This window comes from Ambystoma mexicanum, chromosome 5q, assembly GCF_040938575.1.
Source record: "Ambystoma mexicanum isolate Mex_15411 chromosome 5q, UKY_AmexF1_1, whole genome shotgun sequence".
Taxonomy (NCBI): Eukaryota; Metazoa; Chordata; class Amphibia; order Caudata; family Ambystomatidae; genus Ambystoma; species Ambystoma mexicanum.
Window position 1 is genome coordinate 1360496894 of NC_090933.1, and position 15262 is coordinate 1360512155.

General features: G+C 52.2%; 1 protein-coding gene across 2 annotated transcripts in view; it reads right to left on the bottom strand.

Annotated features, from left to right (window-relative positions):
* The window catches only part of LOC138498154 (fish-egg lectin-like), a 359483-nt gene extending 346564 nt beyond the window's left edge, over nucleotides 1–12919 (bottom strand). The window contains exon 1 of one of the 2 annotated variants that reach the window (XM_069622034.1): nucleotides 12752–12919. In XM_069622034.1, coding sequence (XP_069478135.1) covers nucleotides 12752–12806 — 55 coding nt within the window. In that variant the 5' untranslated portion in view covers nucleotides 12807–12919. The remainder of the gene's footprint in view (nucleotides 1–12751) is intronic. The other variant, XM_069622033.1, reaches the window with a different exon arrangement.
* Nucleotides 12920–15262: the final 2343 nt, after the last annotated feature.

The window sequence follows — 15262 nt, forward strand, 5'->3', positions numbered from 1 at the left end:
TCTGTTTCTCCTGGGTAGCTTGTTCACATTGTACTGCCTGCATCCCTGCTGCGTTCTTCCTTATTCTAGGTTCCCTTGGTGATTGTTCGGTTCTTTCATTCTGTTTCTCCTGGGTAGCTTGTTCACATTGTACTGCCTGCATCCCTGCTGCGTTCTTCCTTATTCTAGGTTCTGTTAGTGATCATTCATTTGTTTCATTCTGTTTCTCCTGGGTAGCTTGTTTCCATTGTACTGCCTGCATCCCTGCTGCGTTCTTCCTTATTCTAGGTTCCCTTAGTGATCGTTAGGTTCTTTCATTCTGTTTCTCCTGGGTAGCTTGTTCACATTGTACTGCCTGCACCCCTGCTGCGTTCTTCCTTGTTCTATGTTCCCTTAGTGATTGTTCGGTTCTTTCATTCTGTTTCTCCTGGGTAGCTTGTTCACATTGTGCTGCCTGCATCCCTGCTGCGTTCTTCCTTATTCTAGGTTCCCTTAGTGATCATTTGGTTGTTTCATTCTGTTTCTCCTGGGTAGCTTGTTCACATTGTACTGCCTGCATCCCTGCTGCGTTCTTCCTTATTCTAGGTTCCCTTAGTGATCGTTCGGTTCTTTAATTCTGTTTCTCCTGGGTAGCTTGTTCACATTGTACTGCCTGCATCCCTGCTGCGTTCTTCCTTATTCTAGGTTCCGTTAGTGATCATTCATTTGTTTCATTCTGTTTCTCCTGGGTAGCTTGTTCACATTGTACTGCCTGCATCCCTGCTGCGTTCTTCCTTATTCTAGGTTCCCTTAGTGATTGTTCGGTTCTTTCATTCTGTTTCTCCTGGGTAGCTTGTTCACATTGTACTTTCTGCATCCCTGCTGCGTTCTTCCTTATTCTAGGTTCCGTTAGTGATCATTCATTTGTTTCATTCCGTTTCTCCTGGGTAGCTTGTTCACATTGTACTGCCTGCATCCCTGCTGCGTTCTTCCTTATTCTAGGTTCCCTTAGTGATTGTTCGGTTCTTTCATTCTGTTTCTCCTGGGTAGCTTGTTCACATTGTACTGCCTGCATCCCTGCTGCGTTCTTCCTTATTCTAGGTTCCCTTAGTGATCATTTGGTTGTTTCATTCTGTTTCTCCTGGGTAGCTTGTTCACATTGTACTGCCTGCATCCCTGCTGTTTCCATTCTTACTGCTAGGTTCCGTTGGTGTTTGACTTGTATATACTGCATCGTTTTCTGTCATTGTTCTGTCCTCTGTTTTCCTCCCTCCTTCTGTGTCCCTCTCCACCCTAGTGTTTCCTGCCCCCACACCCCCACCACTCTGCACCCTCTCTCTCCCCCTCAGTCTCCCTTCGGCAAACTCCATGGTGCTTTCTGTCTCTCCTATCTTCTCCAACTTCTTTTCTATCGACTATATTATCCTTCTCACTAGGTCTAGCAGGAAGAAGCCTAAAAGGGATTTCCTGGTCTCCAACCCAGGCCTCCCTATCGCTGAATCTTACACCAGTGCTTCCTCCAGACAGACCCCTACCAACATCCTCTTTGTCGTTCCGTCTCAAGGCCAATGGACCCCCATATGGTCTCTGTTCTCTCTCCTTTCTCCTTTTCACCCGTTAATGGGGGCACCCATTGGGAGGCCATCCTGGCCCCGTTCCACTCCTCAGAGACCATCATTAATGTTTACCTAAAGGGCATTGTTCTGGTCCAAGGCCCTCAGGCCAACGTCCTCCTTTTTGATAGATGCTTCCTGTGCCTTATCAACTTCCTTTCTTCTCCTGCTGTCCCCTCTCTTCCCTCTCTACCTCCTCCATCCTCTGCCACCTCTTTGGCTGTCTCTGCTGCTTCTCTGGCCACCCTGTTGCCTATTTCCTCTGCCACCCCATTGGTGCCCACCTCCTCTTCCTTGGATACCTTGTCCTCTCCTCCTTCCTCCTTTGCCAATCCTTGGGCGCCTACAACATTCCTGCAGGGAGTACCTCTGGCCTCTACCCCCCACGGATGTCTTTCAAAGGATGCAACCTGCTCCACATTGCTACTCTCAATTCTCTCTCAGCAGTCAAACACTCCTTTGACATCTGCTGTCTCCTCATAGAACTCGACCTAAATGCATTCGGTCTGACTGAGATGTGGTTCACGGCCAACTCTGTCACGAGCATTCACACTCTCATTTCTGATGGCTACATGATCCTCTCCGCACACAGAACCAACGGGCCCAGTGGCCGTGCAGCAGTGATCTTCCCAGAGTGGATGCCTGCTTCGATCATTCCTTTGCAGGACTACTCCTCTCTTGAACGCCTGGTCACATGCCAGTAAACCAATTATGACACAATACATCAAGCCAATCACATGACAATAAACCATTCCAGACCGTATACATCAAGACAGATAATCACATGACAGTCAACTATGCCAGACCCTACACTTTAAGTGAGAAAGTTGCAGGAGAGAAAACACATTCCAAATGCTACAAGTGAAGCCAATCACATGACATCAAACTATTCCAGACCATCAAGCCAGACAATCCCATGACAGTCAACCATCGCAGACCCTACACATCACATCACGCTACATGGCTTGTACTTCTCTGGCACATCCCATTGGCTCTTGGTTTGCTTGTGAGAAGTCCCTTTAGCATCCTGCCTTTCAGTAAATAGGGCATGCAATGTAATGTGGTTCAATCTCAGCCCCAGTGCAGTGGTAGCCCACTAGTACATTACCCTACAAGGTATTCATGGCGCCAGCCAGGACACAAGTAGAACACCTTAGCTTCAAGGGGGAATAACTCATCAAATGGTAACGGATGGAGTACCTTGCTACCTTCAGAGAATTGAGGGTGGGCGAATTGACTTGGATGGTACCCGATAACCATTGTCCCTGAGGAATGTCTGTGGGAACGATTGCCAAGTTAGTGGCCAATGGTAGAATTAAGCGCACATTGGACTAGAGATATTGCCATGTGCCTTGTGATGTTGCCTGCCAGGGTGCCATTCTTCATCTGGTGAGTGGTCAACGTGTCAGTAGGTAGTTCATGGCGCATTTCAGCTGCATTTAACCATAATACTACGTAAGACTGAGTGACACTCTAGTTTCAGTGTCTCTGAGGGGTCCTGGGGCGCGTTAGAAAGGAGGTCCCAGGAACCCGGCTAGATACGGTGGTCCCTGAATGTGTGTCATGCCAATGGGTCACCTGTCATAGCCCCCCCGGCATAGAAAGACATCTCAGCACACTGCTCCAGCACCAGACAACAAAACAGGGGATGCAATGGAACCTACACTATCCAAAGACACATGTCTACACTAAACACTGCACTCACCTCAGTTACACCTCATTGAACACCACTCTGACGGGCACCACCGACAACCACAAAAACAATTAGCACCCTGGGGGGCACCCCACTGCTCTATTCATGTCACCCACCCTCTACAACTTGCACACTACAGACATCTCTTATCTTATCATGCTTGCACACATCAACATTGCAACGAGGCATCCGTGCCCTGCTCTTGTGTGAGGCTCCTGCCCCACAGTGCACAGATCCCGAAGCCCCAACAGACTGTGAATGAGGGTAACAAGGCAGAACCGGGCAGAACGACGTGTGTCAGACTGTATCCATGGGGGTAGAAGGCCAGCGACGGCCAGCAACAGGGCAGGAGTTTCGCGGCAGTCAGCTGTGCTATGAGCTGAGCTCCGGTGCAGCGGCTGCACGGTGAGCAAACACATCTGCATGTCCAATCAAGCGATATGGGACATGGGGGTGGGTGCAATTATAAGTGGGGGGCCCGTGGTTGGAGTCACCATTGAAAGGCAACCTTTTTCATATAACTTGAACTTAATCACTTAAAAGAGTCCACTTGTTGCAGTGATCACGGTGAGGGCAACCCAGGTGCCCATGATCACACACTGTGGTTAGCCAGTGAAGCCGGGATTAGGCACCTGACCACCTCCTGTAGAGCTGCACTTGGTGTAAATAAGGAAGTGTTGCCTTGCAAGGAATGCCTTAATGTCGTGTCATATGCTTCGCAAAGGCTCCAGTAAAGTTGAACTGGCGATATGTAAATACTTAAAGACGCAAGATAAGCAAAGGAAATAGCAGCCTACATGTAACCCCTTAGGTGCCAAGGACGAGACTGCTCGTCCTAGAAGCACCGGGAATACCATTAGGGACATGTTTCCTACACGCCCTAGAATGCAAATGCATGATTGCCTGAAACATCTCCTGTTGTAAAGCACTGTGCTCGCAGCGCTATGATATGAAAAGTCATGCACAAGAAATGCACGTGGTCCTTTCATTTAAAAGCATACACTGCATGGAGGGGGGCTGTTAGGTTTACTGTTACATGAACACAGGTGCGCTGTGAGCAACATGGATGAGAATGGAGGCGTCATCTCGCCTGCACACTTTAGGGTTGTCACTTTGTGGTGCACACTGAGTAAATGCCACATGCAACGTGTGCATGGCAGGCAGGGTTTGCAATGAATTCCTACTGCTTCTAGCTTCCTATGGGACCCGCCTGCTTCTAGCTGGTGTAGCAGGGTTTGCAATGGATTCCTATGGGACCCGCCTGCTTCCAGCTGGTGTAGTATAGTTTGCAATGGATTCCTATGGAACCCGCCTGCTTCTAGCTTCCTATGGGACCCGCCTGCTTCTAGCTGGTGTAGCTGGGTTTGCAATGGATTCCTATGGGACCCGCCTGCTTCTAGCTTCCTATGGGACCCGCCTGCTTCTAGCTTCCTATGGGACCTGCCTGCTTCTAGCTGGTGTAGCAGGGTTTGCAATGGATTCCTATGGGACCCGCCTGCTTCCAGCTAGTGTAGCAGGGTTTGCAATGGATTCCTATGGGACCCGCCTGCTTCTAGCTTCCTATGGGACCTGCCTGCTTCCAGCTGGTGTAGCTGGGTTTGCAATGGATTCCTATGGGACCCGCCTGCTTCTAGCTTCCTATGGGACCCGCCTGCTTCTAGCTTCCTATGGGACCTGCCTGCTTCTAGCTGGTGTAGCAGGGTTTGCAATGGATTCATATGGGACCTGCCTGCTTCCAGCTGGTGTAGCTGGGTTTGCAATGGATTCCTATGGGATCTGCCTGCTTCTAGCTTCCTATGGGACCCGCCTGCTTCTAGCTTCCTATGGGACCCGCCTGCTTCCAGCTGGTGTAGCAGGGTTTCCAATGGATTCCTATGGGATCCGCCTGCTTCTAGCTTCCTATGGGACCCGCCTGCTTCTAGCTTCCTATGGGACCTGCCTGCTTCTAGCTGGTGTAGCAGGGTTTCCAATGGATTCCTATGGGATCCGCCTGCTTCTAGCTTCCTCTGGGACCCGCCTGCTTCTAGCTTCCTATGGGACCTGCCTGCTTCTAGCTGGTGTAGCAGGGTTTGCAATGGATTCCTATGGGACCCGCCTGCTTCCAGCTGGTGTAGTATAGTTTGCAATGGATTCCTATGGGACCCGCCTGCTTCTAGCTTCCTATGGGACCTGCCTGCTTCCAGCTGGTGTAGCTGGATTTGCAATGGATTCCTATGGGATCTGCCTGCTTCTAGCTTCCTATGGGACCCGCCTGCTTCTAGCTTCCTATGGGACCCGCCTGCTTCCAGCTGGTGTAGCAGGGTTTGCAATGGATTCCTATGGGATCCGCCTGCTTCTAGCTTCCTATGGGACCCGCCTGCTTCTAGCTTCCTATGGGACCTGCCTGCTTCTAGCTGGTGTAGCAGGGTTTCCAATGGATTCCTATGGGATCCGCCTGCTTCTAGCGTCCTATGGGACCCGCCTGCTTCTAGCTTCCTATGGGACCTGCCTGCTTCTAGCTGGTGTAGCAGGGTTTGCAATGGATTCCTATGGGACCCGCCTGCTTCTAGCTGGTGTACCAGGGTTTGCAATGGATTCCTATGGGACCCGCCTGCTTCCAGCTGGTGTAGCAGGGTTTGCAATGGATTCCTATGGGATCCGTCTGCTTCTAGCTTCCTATGGGCCCCACCTGCTTCTAGCTTCCTATGGGACCCGCCTGCTTCTAGCTGGTGTAGCAGGGTTTGCAATGGATTCCTATGGGATCTGCCTGCTTCTAGCTTCCTATGGGACCCGCCTGCTTCTAGCTTCCTATGGGACCCGCCTGCTTCCAGCTGGTGTAGCAGGGTTTGCAATGGATTCCTATGGGATCCGCCTGCTACTAGCTTCCTATGGGACCCGCCTGCTTCTAGCTTCCTATGGGACCTGCCTGCTTCTAGCTGGTGTAGCAGGGTTTCCAATGGATTCCTATGGGATCCGCCTGCTTCTAGCTTCCTATGGGACCCGCCTGCTTCTAGCTTCCTATGGGACCTGCCTGCTTCTAGCTGGTGTAGCAGGGTTTGCAATGGATTCCTATGGGACCCGCCTGCTTCCAGCTGGTGTAGTATAGTTTGCAATGGATTCCTATGGGACCCGCCTGCTTCTAGCTTCCTATGGGACCTGCCTGCTTCCAGCTGGTGTAGCTGGGTTTGCAATGGATTCCTATGGGATCTGCCTGCTTCTAGCTTCCTATGGGACCCGCCTGCTTCTAGCTTCCTATGGGACCCGCCTGCTTCCAGCTGGTGTAGCAGGGTTTGCAATGGATTCCTATGGGATCCGCCTGCTTCTAGCTTCCTATGGGACCCGCCTGCTTCTAGCTTCCTATGGGACCTGCCTGCTTCTAGCTGGTGTAGCAGGGTTTCCAATGGATTCCTATGGGATCCGCCTGCTTCTAGCGTCCTATGGGACCCGCCTGCTTCTAGCTTCCTATGGGACCTGCCTGCTTCTAGCTGGTGTAGCAGGGTTTGCAATGGATTCCTATGGGACCCGCCTGCTTCTAGCTGGTGTAGCAGGGTTTGCAATGGATTCCTATGGGACCCGCCTGCTTCCAGCTGGTGTAGCAGGGTTTGCAATGGATTCCTATGGGATCCGCCTGCTTCTAGCTTCCTATGGGACCCACCTGCTTCTAGCTTCCTATGGGACCCGCCTGCTTCCAGCTGGGGTAGCAGGGTTTGCAATGGATTCCTATGGGATCCGCCTGCTTCTAGCTTCCTATGGGACCCGCCTGCTTCTAGCTTCCTATGGGACCTGCCTGCTTCTAGCTGGTGTAGCAGGGTTTCCAATGGATTCCTATGGGATCCGCCTGCTTCTAGCGTCCTATGGGACCCGCCTGCTTCTAGCTTCCTATGGGACCTGCCTGCTTCCAGCTGGTGTAGCAGGGTTTGCAATGGATTCCTATGGGATCCGTCTGCTTCTAGCTTCCTATGGGACCCACCTGCTTCTAGCTTCCTATGGGACCCGCCTGCTTCTAGCTGGTGTAGCAGGGTTTGCAATGGATTCCTATGGGATCTGCCTGCTTCTAGCTTCCTATGGGACCCGCCTGCTTCTAGCTTCCTATGGGACCCGCCTGCTTCCAGCTGGTGTAGCAGGGTTTGCAATGGATTCCTATGGGATCTGCCTGCTACTAGCTTCCTATGGGACCCGCCTGCTTCTAGCTTCCTATGGGACCTGCCTGCTTCTAGCTGGTGTAGCAGGGTTTCCAATGGATTCCTATGGGATCCGCCTGCTTCTAGCTTCCTATGGGACCCGCCTGCTTCTAGCTTCCTATGGGACCTGCCTGCTTCTAGCTGGTGTAGCAGGGTTTGCAATGGATTCCTATGGGACCCGCCTGCTTCCAGCTGGTGTAGTATAGTTTGCAATGGATTCCTATGGGACCCGCCTGCTTCTAGCTTCCTATGGGACCTGCCTGCTTCTAGCTGGTGTAGCAGGGTTTCCAATGGATTCCTATGGGATCCGCCTGCTTCTAGCTTCCTATGGGACCCGCCTGCTTCTAGCTTCCTATGGGACCTGCCTGCTTCCAGCTGGTGTAGCTGGGTTTGCAATGGATTCCTATGGGATCTGCCTGCTTCTAGCTTCCTATGGGACCCGCCTGCTTCTAGCTTCCTATGGGACCCGGCTGCTTCCAGCTGGTGTAGCAGGGTTTGCAATGGATTCCTATGGGATCCGCCTGCTTCTAGCTTCCTATGGGACCCGCCTCCTTCTAGCTTCCTATGGGACCTGCCTGCTTCTAGCTGGTGTAGCAGGGTTTCCAATGGATTCCTATGGGATCCGCCTGCTTCTAGCGTCCTATGGGACCCGCCTGCTTCTAGCTTCCTATGGGACCTGCCTGCTTCTAGCTGGTGTAGCAGGGTTTGCAATGGATGTCTATGGTACCCGCCTGCTCCTAGCTGGTGTAGCAGGGTTTGCAATGGATTCCTATGGGACCCGCCTGCTTCCAGCTGGTGTAGCAGGGTTTGCAATGGATTCCTATGGGATCCGCCTGCTTCTAGCTTCCTATGGGACCCACCTGCTTCTAGCTTCCTATCGGACCCGCCTGCTTCTAGCTGGTGTAGCAGGGTTTGCAATGGATTCCTACGGAACCCGTCTGCTTCTAGCTTGTGTAGCAGGGTTTGCAATGGATTCCTATGGGACCCGCCTGCTTCTAGCTTCCTATGGGACCTGCCTACTTCTAGCTGGTGTAGCAGGGTTTGCAATGGATTCCTATGGGATTCGCCTGCTTTCAGCTGGTGTAGCAGGGTTTGCAATGGTTTCCTATGGGACCCACCTGCTTCTAGCTTCCTATGGGACCCGCCTACTTCCAGCTGGTGTAGCAGGGATTGCAATGGATTCCTATGGGACCCACCTGCTTCTAGCTTCCTATGGGATCCGCCTGCTTCCAGCTGGTGTAGCCGGGTTTGCAATGGATTCCTATGGGACCCGCCTGCTTCTAGCTGGTGTAGCAGGGTTTGCAATGGATTCCTATGGGACCCTCCTGCTTCTAGCTGGTGTAGCAGGGTTTCCAATGGATTCCTATGGGATCCGCCTGCTTCTAGCTTCCTATGGGACCCACCTGCTTCTAGCTTACTATGGGACCCGCCTGCTTCTAGCTGGTGTAGCAGGGTTTGCAATGGATTCATATGGGATTCGCCTGCTTTCAACTGGTGTAGCAGGGTTTGCAATGGTTTCCTATGGAACCCGCCTGCTTCTAGCTTCCTATGGGACCCGCCTGCTTCCAGCTGGTGTTGCAGGGATTGCAATGGATTCCTATGGGATCCGCCTGCTTCTAGCTTCCTATGGTACCCGCCTGCTTCCAGCCGGTGTAGCAGGGTTTGCAATGGATTCCTATGGGACCCGCCTACTTCTAGCTGGTGTAGCAGGGTTTGCAATGGATTCCTATGGAATTTGCCTGCTTCTAGCTTCCTATGGGACCCTCCTGCTTCTAGCTTCCTATGGGACCAGCCTGCTTCTAGCTGGTGTAGCAGGGTTTGCAATGGATTCCTATGGGACTCGCCTGCTTTCAGCTGGTGTAGCAGGGTTTGCAATGGTTTCCTATGGGACCCGCCTGCTTCTAGCTATCTATGGGACCCGCCTGCTTCCAGCTGGTGTAGCAGGGATTGCAATGGATTCCTATGGGACTCGCCTGCTTCTAGCTTCCTATGGGACCCGCCTGCTTCCAGTTGGTGTAGCAGGGTTTGCAATGGATTCCTAGGGGACCCGCCTGTTCTAGCTGGTGTGGCAGGGTTTGCAATTGATTCCTATGCGATCTGCCTGCTTCTAGCTTCCTATGGGACCCGCCTGCTTCTAGCTTCCTATGGGACCTGCCTGCTTCTAGCTGGTGTAGCAGGGTTTGCAATGGATTCCTATGGGACTTGCCTGCTTTCAGCTGGTGTAGCAGGGTTTGCAATGGTTTCCTATGGGACACGCCTGTTCTAGCTGGTGTAGCAGGGTTTGCAATTGATTCCTATGGGATCCGCCTGCTTCTAGCTTCCTATGGGACCCGCCTGCTTCTAGCTTCCTATGGGACCTGCCTGCTTCTAGCTGGTGTAGCAGGGTTTGCAATGGATTCCTATGGGACCCGCCTGTTCTAGCTAGTGTTGCAGGGTTTGCAATTGATTCCTATGGGATCTGCCTGCTTCTAGCTTCCTATGGGACCCGCCTGCTTCTAGCTTCCTATGGGACCTGCCTGCTTCTAGCTGGTGTAGCAGGGTTTGCAATGGATTCCTATGGGACTTGCCTGCTTTCAGCTGGTGTAGCAGGGTTTGCAATGGTTTCCTATGGGACCCGCCTGCTTCTAGCTTCCTATGGGACCCGCCTCCTTCCAGCTGGTGTAGCAGGGATTGCAATGGATTCCTATGTGACCCGCCTGCTTCTAGCTTCCTCTTGGGCCCACCTGCTTCCAGCTGGTGTAGCAGGGTTTGCAATGAATTCCTATGGGATCTGCCTGCTTCTAGCTTGTGTAGCAGGGTTTGCAATGGATTCCTATGGGATCCGCCTGTTTCCAGCTGGTGTAGCAGGGCTTGCAATGAATTCCTATGGGATCTGCCTGCTTCTAGCTTGTGTAGCAGGGTTTGCAATGGATTCCTATGGGATCCGCCTGTTTCCAGCTGGTGTAGCAGGGATTGCAATGGATTCCTATGTGACCCGCCTGCTTCTAGCTTCCTCTTGGGCCCACCTGCTTCCAGCTGGTGTAGCAGGGTTTGCAATGAATTCCTATGGGATCTGCCTGCTTCTAGCTTGTGTAGCAGGGTTTGCAATGGATTCCTATGGGATCCGCCTGTTTCCAGCTGGTGTAGCAGGGATTGCAATGGATTCCTATGTGACCCGCCTGCTTCTAGCTTCCTCTTGGGCCCACCTGCTTCCAGCTGGTGTAGCAGGGTTTGCAATGAATTCCTATGGGATCTGCCTGCTTCTAGCTTGTGTAGCAGGGTTTTCAATGGATTCCTATGGGATCTGCCTGCTTCTAGCTGGTGTAGCAGGGTTTGCAGTGGATTCCTCTGGGACCTGCCTTCTTCTAGCTCGTGTAGCAGGGTTTGCAATGGATTCCTATGGGATCCGCCTGCTTCTAGCTTCCTATGGGACCCGCCTGCTTCTGGCTGGTGTAGCAGGGTTTGCAATGGATTCCTATGGGACCTGCCTGCTTTCAGCTGGTGTAGCAGGGTTTGCAATGAATTCCTATGGGATCTGCCTGCTTCTAGCTTGTGTATCAGGGTTTGCAATGGATTCCTATGGGATCCGCCTGTTTCCAGCTGGTGTAGCAGGGCTTGCAATGGATTCCTATGGGATCTGCCTGCTTCTAGTTGGTGTAGCAGGGTTTGCAATGGATTCCTATGGGATCCGCCTGCTTCTAGCTTCCTATGGGACCCGCCTGCTTCTGGCTGGTGTAGCAGGGTTTGCAATGGATTCCTATGGGACCTGCCTGCTTTCAGCTGGTGTAGCAGGGTTTGCAATGGATTCCTATGGAATCTGCCTGCTTGTAGCTGGTGTACCAGGGTTTGCAATGGATTCCTATGGGACCTGCCTGCTTCTAGCTGGTGTAGCAGGGTTTGCAATGGATTCCTATGGGATCCGCCTGTTTCCAGCTGGTGTAGCAGGGCTTGCAATGGATTCCTATGGGACCTGCCTGCTTCTAGCTGGTGTAGCAGGGCTTGCAATGGATTCCTATGGGATCCGCCTGTTTCCAGCTGGTGTAGCAGGGCTTGCAATGGATTCCTATGGGATCCGCCTGTTTCCAGCTGGTGTAGCAGGGCTTGCAATGGATTCCTATGGGATCTGCCTGCTTCTAGCTGGTGTAGCAGGGTTTGCAATGGATTCCTATGGGATCTGCCTGCTTCTAGCTGGTGTAGCAGGGTTTGCAATGGATTCCTATGGGATCTGCCTGCTTCTAGCTGGTGTAGCAGGGTTTGCAATGGATTCCTATGGGACCTGCCTGCTTTCAGCTGGTGTAGCAGGGTTTGCAATGGATTCCTATGGAATCTGCCTGCTTGTAGCTGGTGTACCAGGGTTTGCAATGGATTCCTATGGGACCTGCCTGCTTCTAGCTGGTGTAGCAGGGTTTGCAATGGATTCCTATGGGATCCGCCTGTTTCCAGCTGGTGTAGCAGGGCTTGCAATGGATTCCTATGGGACCTGCCTGCTTCTAGCTGGTGTAGCAGGGCTTGCAATGGATTCCTATGGGATCCGCCTGTTTCCAGCTGGTGTAGCAGGGCTTGCAATGGATTCCTATGGGATCCGCCTGTTTCCAGCTGGTGTAGCAGGGCTTGCAATGGATTCCTATGGGATCTGCCTGCTTCTAGCTGGTGTAGCAGGGTTTGCAATGGATTCCTATGGGATCTGCCTGCTTCTAGCTGGTGTAGCAGGGTTTGCAATGGATTCCTATGGGATCTGCCTGCTTCTAGCTGGTGTAGCAGGGTTTGCAATGCCGTCATACACCCAATCCCTGTCGCACAAGTGAATTCAAGTGTGGCGCGGTGTAAAAGGCACGCAGGCAAACTTATGCTTTCTATGCTGTGGCCTGGGATCCCCACTCGAAAGTAAAAGACCTCCTTGGAAAGGATTGTTTAGCAGAACAGATTTGTGTCCATCACTTGGAAAGTCCCGGATGTCGACTGATGCCGTCACATACTTCATAGTTGGAGAGGCCTCATGGCAGTGCCAGCTGCCTACAAATGCAGGCCTAAGAAAGGCACTGCTGGTGGAAAAGGAAGGTACGTGTACAGACCCGGACACGAGTTCATCGTCTTCACTGTGTCCTGCTCACACTTGCTCTGAAGGTAAGCCTGTCCCTGGAACTGGGGGGAGGGGGCAAGGACCCCTGCACAATTGCCTAGTGCCAAGTGAGCGTGCAGTCTTCGGTTTCTTGGAATTATAATTGGAAGACAACACTACAATTACCAGAATGCTTAGCGGGAATGAGGACGCGTGTCATAGCTAGCCAGAGAGCGCTGATGCCTTCGCCCCTTGGCGATCATGCGGTGCCCATAGACGTGCTCCTTACCCGAGCTGCGCCCCACCAGGGCGAGCAGCAGTAGCAGGGCTGGGGAGGGCGTCATCTTCAGTCTGGCTTCTGTCTGTGCGGCTCGGCTGCAGCGGCTCCTGTCAGATCAGGCGGCGAAGCTGCTGCTCCTGCTTAAATATCCTCCATGACAGCGCCCAGCCCAGCAGGAGAGGCAACAGGGGAATGCCACATTACGTGTTCTTCAAAAGCCCTCAATCAAGCGAGGGAAGCAACGCCTGTGCAGGTGGGCGCCTTAGGCACACATAGGGCGTAGGTGTGCCCCTGACCGAGCTCTCTGCAAATATGTCACCTGTGCGTTTCTTTCTATGGTGTGTGTGCATCATGTCACGACCAAGCGGTCAGACATGAACCGCAGACACTCGGGAAGATTGCAGGCGAGCACTTTGCTGCAGTTAAAGTGATGACTGTAGGGACTGGCCTGCTCCAGCCTGAAGGAGACCACATGGCCCTAGAAGAGTAGCCGCATGCAACATCCAACTGCAAGAGAGCCCTGTAACACAGAAATGCAAGAAACACCACACACCGCTCAACTGCAGAACAGCCCTGCATCTCAAAAAGACAACAAACACCAGACCGCTCAACAGCAGCAGAGCCCTGCATCTCAAGAAGGCAAGAAACACCAGACCGCTCAACAGCAGCAGAGCCCTGCATCTCAAGAAGGCAAGAAACACCAGACCGCTCAACTGCAGAAGAGCCCTGCATCTCAAAAAGGCAAGGAACCACACCACAGAACTGCAGAAGGGCCCTGCATCACAGAAAGGAAAGAGACACCAGACCGCTCAACTGCAGAACAGCCCTGCATCTCAAAAAGACAAGAAACACCAGACCGCTCAACTGTAGAAGAGCCCTGCATCTCAAGAAGGCAAGAAACACCAGACCGCTCAACAGCAGCAGAGCCCTGCATCTCAAGAAGGCAAGAAACACCAGACCGCTCAACAGCAGCAGAGCCCTGCATCTCAAGAAGGCAAGAAACACCAGACCGCTCAACTGCAGAAGAGCCCTGCATCTCAAAAAGGCAAGGAACCACACCACGGAACTGCAGCAGGGCCCCGCATCACAGAAAGGCAAGAAAAACCACACAGCTCAACTGCTGAAGAGCCCTGTATCTCAAAAAGGCAAGAAACACAACACCGCTCAACAGCAGCAGAGCCCTGCATCTCAGAAAGTCAAGGAACACCACACCTCTAAACTGCAGAAGATCCCTGCATCTCAAAAAGGCAAGGACCACCATACCACTAAACTGCAGCAGGGCCTTGCATCAAAGAAAGACAAGAAAAACCACACCGCTCAACTTCTGAAGAGCCCTGCATGTCAAAAAGGCAAGCAACATCACAACGCTCAACAGCAGCAGAGCCCTGCAGCTCAAAAAGGCAAGAAACATCACACTGCTCAACAGCAGGAGAGCCCTGCATCTCAAAAAGACAAGAAACACCACACCGCTCAACAGCGGCAGAGCCTTGCATCTCAAACAGGCAAGAAATACCAGCCTGCTCAACGACAGGAGAGCCCTGCATATCAAAAAGGCGAGAAACACCAGACCACTGAACAGCAGGAGAGCACTGCATCTCAAAAAGGCAAGAAACACTACACCGCTCAACAGCAGGAGAGCCCTGCATCTCAAAATGGCAAGAAACACCAGCATGCTCAACAGCAGCAGAGCCCCGCTTCTCAAAAGGCATAAAACACCAGACCACTCAACGTCAGGAGAGCCCTGCATCTCAAAAAAGCAAGAAACACCACACCACTCAACAGCAGGAGAGCTCTGCATCTCAAAAAGGCAAGAAACATCAGACTGCTCAACAGCAGCAGAGCCCTGCTTCTCAAAAGGCAAGAAAAACCACACCACTCAACTGCAGGAGAGCCATGTATCTCACAAAAGCAAGAAACACCACACCATTCAACAGCAGGAAAGCCATGTACCACAAAAAGACAGGAACCCCTAATCCACTAAACTGCAGGAGAGCCCTCCATCACACAAAGGCAAGGAATGCCACACCACACAACTGCAGGAAAGTGCTGCATCACAAAAAGGCAAGAAACACCACACCACTCAACTGCAGAAGAGCCCTCCATGTCAAAAAGGAAAAAACACCACACCACTCAACTGCAGGAGAACCCTGTATCAAACACAAGCAGGAAACACCACATCACTCACCAGCAGGAAAGCAGTGTACCACACAAAGACGGGAACCACCAAACCAAAAAAAACTGCAGGAGGGCCCTGCATCACACAAAGGCAAGGAATACCACACCACACAACTGCAGGAAAGTCCTGCATCACAAAAGGCAAGAAGCACCACACACCTCAACAGCAGGAGAGCCCTGTACCACACAAAAGCAAGAAACACCACAGCACTCAACAGCAGGAGATCCCTTTAACACACAAAGTCAGGAACCACCAAACCACTAAACTGAAGTAGGGTCCTGCATCACACAAAGGCAAGGAATACCACACCACACAACTGCAGTAAAGTACTGCATCACAAAAAG